The 8,523-nt window shown below is 57.0% G+C and overlaps 1 protein-coding gene across 2 annotated transcripts; it reads right to left on the bottom strand.

Annotated features, from left to right (window-relative positions):
* Window positions 1–889: 889 nt before the first annotated feature.
* Window positions 890–8,244, bottom strand: PLP1 (proteolipid protein 1). Of its 2 annotated transcripts, none has more exons than XM_054839832.1 (7): window positions 8,101–8,244; window positions 5,567–5,753; window positions 4,816–5,077; window positions 3,833–4,001; window positions 3,562–3,635; window positions 3,385–3,450; window positions 890–2,915 (listed from the first exon to the last, which is right to left on the bottom strand). In XM_054839832.1, exons 1-7 carry the CDS (start codon window positions 8,102–8,104, stop codon window positions 2,844–2,846), a joined length of 834 nt encoding a protein of 277 aa, XP_054695807.1. In that variant the 5' UTR covers window positions 8,105–8,244; the 3' UTR covers window positions 890–2,843. The 2 variants fall into 2 exon arrangements, with proteins under 2 accessions (XP_054695807.1, XP_054695808.1); XM_054839833.1 differs by having other exon boundaries at window positions 4,921–5,077.
* Window positions 8,245–8,523: the final 279 nt, after the last annotated feature.

The following is an 8,523-nucleotide window of genomic DNA, read 5'->3' as shown; positions in this document are numbered from 1 at the left end:
GCTGACTCTCAGCCCACCCTGCTGCTCATGGGCACCTAGCCTCTCAGGCAGATCTGCTGCAAACGGGATGGTGCCAGGGTTTGAGCATGGGGCTGGAAGCATCCCTCCGTGGCCTCACTCCCCAGAGGCTCCTGAGTGCAGCTCCTGAGGAGAATTTCCAAGAGAAGCAACATTTGAATAGCTGCTGTGGAAATGTGCATCCAAGGGCAGCATTTGTCTGATCAGGGGCAGAAAAACACCAGACGATGAATTCCCCACGTGCCAGCACTGTGCAAACTGTTAATGACCCTGTGGCAAATGGCATGCAGTCACTCACAGAGCATGTGGACAGGACATGTAGGATCCTGTGATAGTTGAGTCCATCCTCATGCCTAAACAAGACAGGGGTGTGTGCAAGTGAGAGAATCACACACCCTGCATGGCTCTGGACGTGCTTGTACCACGTGCATTGCCTGATGTGAGCCGGCGAGCTATTCTCGAGCCTTGCTGATTAATTTTACTGTAGTCATGCTACATTAGGAGATGTGGCAGAGGCTGTCGCTGCATAGGCTGAGTATTAAAGGGCAGCACACCACCAAACATGAGCAAGCAGCTCCTACAAGACCCTAGCTTTCCTCTGGGTGGCTGGAGGAAAAATAGAGGGTTTAAGGGCTCCCCAGCTGTGAACAAAGATTTTTGAAGTCAGAGTTGTGAACCTCATGGCTGGGGTGGGAAGGGGGGGATGGGCAGCATCCTGTGGGGGCTGCTGGCCCACATGTGGGGCTGGCAAATGCTGCTCCTCTGGGACCTTCTACTCTGCAGCCTCCCCTTCCCTGCTTTTTTTTGGCCACAGCGGGGGGGGGGGGGGGGGAGGGGGAAAGCCAGCACAACAAATGGGCAGACATATATCTTGTTCAGAATGTTCTTAATTTTGTTTTCTTTAATTTTTATAAAATACATCTTGTAAGATAAGTCTCTAAAAACTTGCTCCTTTTTATTGCTTGTTAACAAGTTGAAATTCTAGATCAGAAATGAAGGAAACACTTTCAGTTGATTAACTCTCTTTTTGCGTGCGTGTGTGTGCGTGTACACGTGTGCATGCATGTGTGTTTGGGGTGTGGTGACAAGGGTGGGAAGGAGGATCTGGTTATTTTTTGTTAAATGGATACCAAAAAAACCCCAGCAAACCCCCAAGAGAGATAGCGTTGATGTGAATTTCCAGATCTTCACTGGTTTTTCCCCACCCTGCCGTCCTTTCTGACATCTCCCCCCACCCCATGTGCGTTGGTAGCCTGGCCAACCTACTTCAGCATTCCCGGCAGCAAGGATCCTTCGAACATTCTGCTCAGCAGATCTGCTCTTTTATCCTTGCCCCTGCTGAAACCAGCACTTAAAAATATAATAATAATACAGACAAAAAAAAATCCATGCAGGATGGAGCTACAGTCTGCCACTGAAAGTAGTTTCTCCAATAAATAAACACTAAGATTAGCATTAAGGAGAGGAAGGGAAGAGCAAAACAAAGTACCAGTTGGTGGGGAGGACTGGAAAGAGCATTTTGGCAGGTCTGGCTGGACCCATGCTACCCAGCCAGAGGGCTTTCCTCCAGCTGCTGTGGAGAGCAGTTATGGGGGGAGGTCATCTCTGCCAAACCCCTTGCCCCGCTGCCTCCCTCCATGGGAAAAGACTGAACTGACATCAGAAAGGATCTGGTTTGCAGAGATGGGCTGTGTTTCTGCCCCATGATGCCCAAACCACCGCCTTTCCTTCCCTCCTCAATTCCTTCATGGGTTTTGGCTGGAAGCAAGATGCTGCCAGTCCCTCCCACCTTGGCAGACACAAGACAGTTGTCCTGACTTGCAGGAAACATGGAGAAAAAAGTGAGGGGAAGAGGGGGACAGAACAAGAGAAAGTTACATTTGATGCAGGTGAGAAACAAATCAAGCTCTCTGATGCAGCGGAGGTTAGAGAAGCAGACGTCACCCCAGAGAAGAGCACCATTGTGAAGGGACATGAGCATGTGGTGAGTGTGGCACTTGCAGAGCAGGGCAGGCGAAGGCGTGCAGTCCAGAGGGTCATCCCCTGCCTGCGGAGGGATGGTTCTAGCTTTACACTCCCAGGGCACAGCACAGAGATGTCCCCTCTTGGTCAAACCTATCTGCCGCCTCTCTGCTGCCTGGAGGGTAAAGCCAAGAGTCCTCCTTGTCTACAGAGACACCAAGCTCCTTTAGGCTTTAATAGGGGCAGCTGGGTTAGGGCTTTGTCAGCATTGGGGTCAGCACTCTCTTCTCTGCAATGGGAAGATCCTTGCCCTGAACTCCCTTTGCCTTGGCTGCAGCAGGCAATTTGGGGTAAATTCATCTTTCTTTGCTAAGGGAAAAAAAAAAGTATCCTTCTCTTATTCTCCATCCATGGGTGGTGACAGCAGACAGTTCCAGGAGAGTCTCTAGCAATAGTATCAGGACTGGACCAACTTCCTTTTCTCTCTAGGTAGCCTCTTGCTACTCATGGAGCAACCTACATGGATTTCCTCATCCCAGGAGCATGAAGGCCTTTGCTCATCCCTAGGCAACATCGGGACACGGGAGTAAGTCCCTCCTCTTCTCTGGCTGGTTTTGATGGGCTTGGCCCTAGAGCGAACCAGTTACGGATGAGCAAAGAGAGAAAAGTGCATGAAGAGCTGTCCATTGGTGGGAAGCTCTCCTTCCTGGTCACGCTCAGCATGATGGATGCAAGGAAGAGGAGGGGAGTCAGCAGCTAAGGCAGAGTTAACGCAGGAGACCTGGTGTTGGGTGGCTGCAGTGTTAAAGCCTCGGGGTTAGAGAAAAGAAGGTGTTTGGTCTGGCTGGGCTCCACCGCGTGAGCTAGAACTTGGTGCCTCGGCCCATCAGCTTGAGGACAGCAAAGTTGTAGGTGGCGGCGATCATGAAGGTGAGCTGTGGGTGGGAAGAGAGTGAGCAATGGGGGAGGAGGAGAAATGAAGCTCCTGTGGGCGTGGAGGGCAAGCCGGGTGAGACTTCTCACTTGGGTATGCCTGAGGTGGCATCCCCCAGCCCAACACCCCAACAGGGCAGTTTCCCCATGGAACCTCATGCCCCCACTGCACCATCAGGACACCGCAGTGTCTCATCACTGGTGTAAAGCAAGAGGAGAGCTGGGAAAAGCAGGGGACTCAGTGCACAGGCAGCTGCACCTCTCTCCAGTGGTGTCCTAAAGCCTCTCCAGATCCCCTCCAGCAGTCACCTCTATCTTCTTATGGCCTGAATTTGCCATCTGCCCTTATGTGCCAGAAAATGACACGAGCTTCGGCTCTGTCATGTCCATGCCCACCACCTCCGTTTTCCTCTGCCCCCACATCCTCGCTGGGTGGAGGAGAATGGCTGGGCAGGGGGAGCACCAACTCACCAGTGAGACCAGCGTGGCAGCCGCCCCCACAAAGGCTGCAATGAAGAGGTGGAAAGTCATCTGGAACTGCAAGGGAAGAGGGGCATGAGGTCCTAGGGTCCTGCCTGCTAGCTGGGGAGGTCAGTGCTGAGGCCACCCACTGAGGGGAGCACACACGGGGTGATGGGAGTTGCTCACCTCACTGGTTTTGCAGATGGAGAGCAGGTTGGAGCCACACACCTTGCCAGGGAAAGCGTTCCAGGGCAGGACACCTAGTGAGATGCAGGGAGCTGGGTGAGCCAGGCATGGCAGCCAGACTCCCGCAGCCACGTGTGTCACACACACCCTGGTGTTTTGGGGCTCTTCAGCACTTGCCCCTGCTTTATCCCAGCCTTATCCGTCTGGGCCTTCTCCATCCCTTCTCCCACACCCTGAGCCCTGGTTCCTGGGCGGTGAATCCAGCACTCACCGTACATCCTGGCATCCGCACACAGGGTGCCGATGCTGGCTGAGGTCTTGCTGGGGTTGGCAATGGACTGGCAGGTGGTCCAAGTGTTAAAGTAGATGTAGACGGGCACCGCAGAGCAGGCGAAGACCAGGAGCCAGATGATGGTCAGGACATAGGTAATGCCCACAAACTGCAAGGGGCAGGACAAGCCAGGGCAGAGCCATGGTTACCGAGCGGACAGGGACATGGACAGGAAAGCATGAGGGTCCCCAGGCAGGAGAGGGTGTAGGGTAGGCAGGGCACTGAGATGCTGCCTGCATCTGCCTCTGCACTGCCCACCGAACCCAGTGTATCCCCAAGCAGCCAGTACGGAGCAGCAGCCTGAGCCAGGTGCCCCTGCAGCTCACAGGGCCAGGGCCAGCACCAGGTTTGTGGCCAGCTATGCATGTGTGTGGGTGATCAGTGGCAACAGCAGGATGTCTGCCACCTCCTGTGTGTGGGGGAAAACCATGGCCACAGCCAAGCAGGGTTTGGCCTCTGCGGGAGGGCAGCTGCAAAACCTGCCTTGGTGTGCAAATGTGGCTCTCCTGCCCTCCCTCCATGGTGCCACCCCGACTGGCCCCCGAGGGAAGCGCAGCCATCCCCCTCCACTCCCCAGGCCATGGTCTCCCCCTGCCAGCACTTTGTCATGGTCCTCAAGCACAGCGGAGAGGACAACCCCAGGGCCACCAGGTGCCAGAGAGCCTTGGGCTGCCGGCACTATGGGGATGCTCATGGCTCTCCCCACCGATGCTTAAACATGACGTGGTTTTGTTAAATGTGGCCATTTGGGCTGCTTTGGTCCCCAGGGGCCACGGCAGGCCTGGGAGAGGGTGGCTGAGCTACGCTTCCCTTTGGGATACCCCGAAACCCGGACGGCCACAGTCTCCTGCCCTTCGGCCACGCCAAGCGTGGCGAACCCGCTGCGGGCGCGCGAAGGGGTGCCAAACCCCGGTTAAGATCACCTTGTCAGGATGTCCTAGCCACTTTCCCAAACACTGACACACCCGCTGCAATGAGTGAGCTCGCTGGGGGCCTCGCGCTCCCCTCCCTTTCGGGCCCCCAGTTACCGTTGCGCTGAGGCCCTTGCCGCAGATGGTGGTCTTGTAGTCCCCAAAGATTTGCCGGACAGCACCAGTCGTGTAGAAGCCTTCGGCCAGCAGCAGGGCTCCATACAGGAAGAAGAAGGAGGCTGTGCCATAGATGACGTACTGAAAAGCGTGGATACTGTGGGGGAGAGGAGCGGGCAGGGATGCTCAGGCACTGGGGTGGTGCTTGGGGCCTCAGCCCTGCATGCAGCACAGCCAGGGCAGCCTGGCTGCCATGACTTACCCTCCCCACACCACCCCAGGGGGACCGAAACAAGGGATGAAGCCACGAGAGGAGTGAACCAGGCAAAGCCGTGGCAAGCAAGGCTGTAGGCCACTGCCACTCCCCCCATGCCTTCCGTACCTACCCAGTGCAGAGGTCCAGCACTAGCCAAGGCACCTAGCGAGGGTCAGATAAAAACAGGCATGAAATGGAAACAAGTGGCCACTAGAGTCTGCCATGCAGCCGTGGCACCGGCACACGGCAAACACAGCCTGGCGTCTCCATGGTGCCTAGGTGACAGCATCACTCCAGCCACCCCAGACAGACACCTCGTTCCTGCACAGAGCAAGCCTGAGACACGAGGGGCCCTGGCAGAAGGGCAATGCACTGCAGCAGGGTACTTACACATCGATGAGATACTCATAGTCCTGGTAGTTTTTGGAGAAGTAGGTCTCAATGAGCTGCTCAGTGCCTGTGAGGGCTTCATGCCCACAACCACAAAACAGTGCTACCCCAAAGAAGCACAAGCCAGTGGCAACCAGCGAAGCAAAGGGTGCCCCGATGAGACATCTGGCACAGCACTCGAGCAGACCTAGGGAGAAGAGAGGTGAGGTGGGACAAGACTGCCAGGAGCACATGGAGCCTGCAGCAGGCAAGCGTGGGGAGAGAAAGGTACCTAGTGGGAGAAGGGAAGCAGGTTGAAGTAAAAACCCAGAAATGATTCATTGTGGTGCTGGAGAGCCAAATGCACCAAAGCATGCCCAGGGACATGTTGAGAGCAGCGTGGGGCACCAGGGCTATAAGGCAGCCCCTGGGTGTGAGGCAGATGGGGAGCTGAGGCAAGCCAGCTGTGCTGACCCGTGCGAAACAAGATGAAAATACAAGGCAATGTAGCGTAATGACAGCCGGACCCAGCAAACAAGCTGCTAATGGGCTCCCTGCTGCCAGCACAGCCCAGCTGCGGGCAATGGTGAAGCCAGCTGCCTGCATTTTTCTTCTGTCATCAAAGATGGAGGGGAACCCAGCACCTCCACAGAGACAAACCCCAGTGGAGATCCAGCAATGTGGCCTGGCCTTGGGGCAGTGTGGGAGGAGCCAGCATGCACCTCGAGCACCCCAGGCTTCTGGGTGGCACGCTGGGGTGCACTTGTCCCCTCTCCTGGCACCCTGTGGGCAGCTTGGGCTGCAGCAGCCATGTTACACAGGCAGATGTGCTTATGGAGAGGAGCCATGTTAGTTTGCCGAACATCAGGTCTTGTGTAATAGATTTAGTCCTCCAGGACAGATATTTGGCAAGAGGGCACGTGTAGCTGTGTGCAGGTCAGGAAAGTGAGGGCGCTTGCCAGTGTGCTGCTTGGATTGCCTAAACGCCGCATTTTCTTTCAGCAGTGGGGCCATGGGCACCTGCTCCTTCTGCACATTGGGGCTCTAACATGCAGGATCGTTAGCTGAGGTTCCCAATGGGCTCGGTTTGGAGGTGCTCAGCCAGCCACTCTCCTGCCCGGTTTGGGGGCAGGCAGCCAGCTGGGTTTGCACCCACTGGCATCCGGCTTCAGAGCATCAGTTTGGCTTTAGCTAAGCTGCAATAACCTGCTGCCGTGGTTGTGCAACACCTCTGTGCAGGGAAGCTGCTCCCCTTCCCCAAGATGTGGGCTCCTTCACCACACTGTCCCAGGCATGGCAGCAGCCTTGGCATATCCTGTCTAGGCATAGCATTTGTGCCTGGAATGCCAAAAAGGCACCCTTGGGAAGTGTTCCCAAACCCACGCTCCCTCCACGGATCCCACAGTGCTTATCTCCTCCCTCAAGGGACAAGAAAGCTGTGGGGTCCTGGCCAGCAGTGCCCTCCCCTCCTCACTGCGAGCAAGGTCGCGCAGTGGCACCGAGGACAATGGGGGATTGTACAGGCACTGCCACCCCAGCAGCAGCTGCCCCGTGCTGAGAGCAAACAGAGAACAAAGGCAGCGCTATGGGGGAGCACTGGGACCCCTCCTGCTTGTTTACCTTGGACACTGCAGGTCTGGGGGGGTCCTACTCCTCCTGGACAGCGCTGCTCCCTGAACCTCGCTAGGACCCATGGGGATGGCCCTGTGCACCCAGCAGGGTGCTGGGCCAAACATGTCCTTTTTTTTTTTTTTTTTTTTGGCCACCTGGGAAGTGGCGCGGCAGGTGCCTGAGGTTGGGGCACAGTGAATGGCCCCGTTCCTGGGGGGCTGCAGGTCCCGGGATGCAGCAGGGCATGGCAGGCTCCCTGCCACAGCTCCAGTCCCTCAGGCTTTGGGAAGCTGTGCTGGGGAAGCCTGGGGAGGGGAAGGGAGGAGAGAAAGAGCCCTTGTGCTGCACAATCCCAGGCCTTGTACCAGCTGCTGTCAGAGCCAAACAATACACTGCAGACAGGAGGAGGAGAAAGCAGGGTGCCAGCAGCCCATGGCACCCCTGGGAAGAGAGCACCCCTGATGCCCTGAGGGGTATGCCAGTATGTATTAGCTCTGGTGTATCGATAGGGAAACTGAGGCATGAGGAGTGCCTCTGTTTTCCCACGGCTGCTGGCATACAAATGGCACAAGCTATGACAGGTCTCAGTGCCCTGCCTGGACCTCTCAGCTCCTGCCAGCCCCAGACAGGACATCTCATCTCCCCAGCCCATGTGGTGAGGGCTTGGGTGGGACCAGCTGTGAGGATGGCATCTGTCCCCACAGGCAGTGCATAAGCACACAAGGACAGAAAACCGCTTTGGGAAAGAAAACACAGTCCCTGCTGTGCCAAGGCATCCTCCCCCAGCAGCTCCTATGGCTGGCATGGCCACACCAGGGTCACCGGGACCTGTCTGGTGCCAGACGAAAGTTGCAGGGGGACAGGGTCGCCCTGCTGTGGGACAGGGTCCCCAAAGCCACCAGTGACAGCTCTCCAGGTGTCCACCACCCTCACCCCATACTCACCCATGGTGCTGGACTTGGTCGACTCCCCCAACCGCCCGCTCAGCTGCTTCCGTGCTGTCTGCAGGAGCCCTTGCCTGCCTGTCGGTCCCTCACCCTGTATTTCCCCCTCTGGGTGCCTGTCCCGCTCTCCAGCAAAGAAAAGGGCTCTCTGAGTGACAGCCACCTCCCTTAAAGGGACAGGACCCCGCCCATCCTCTCCAGCCCCCCCAGCACCCCTTGGCTGCCAGCTCCTGGGTGCTCCGCGGCTGAGTGGGCAGAGCCGCCCCACGGCCCCGCTCAGGGCTCCTGGGGGAAAGGGCCTTTGCAAAAGAAAGAGGGCAGCTGGGGGGAGCGGGGGGGGAGATTGTTCATGGGGTGTGTCCCCTCCAGGCCTGGCTGGGCTGTGTTTGCCCTGGGCTTCCCACTGTGGCAGTGTGGGACACC

The sequence above is a fragment of the Grus americana genome, chromosome 12 (genome assembly GCF_028858705.1).
Source record: "Grus americana isolate bGruAme1 chromosome 12, bGruAme1.mat, whole genome shotgun sequence".
In the NCBI taxonomy this organism is placed as follows: Eukaryota; Metazoa; Chordata; class Aves; order Gruiformes; family Gruidae; genus Grus; species Grus americana.
Note: the sequence above shows the minus strand (reverse complement) of the source record. Positions and strands in the feature narration are given on the sequence as shown.

What these genes read in the sequence shown, in the direction of transcription:
- PLP1 (XM_054839832.1), bottom strand. An exon ending in TATGAGTATCTCATCGATGT is followed by an intron (nt 5,078 to 5,566) that starts GTAAGTACCCTG and finishes TCTCCCCCACAG; the next exon opens with TATCCACGCTTTTCAGTACG. An exon ending in CTGCCACGCTGGTCTCACTG is followed by an intron (nt 2,916 to 3,384) that starts GTGAGTTGGTGC and finishes TCCCACCCACAG; the next exon opens with CTCACCTTCATGATCGCCGC.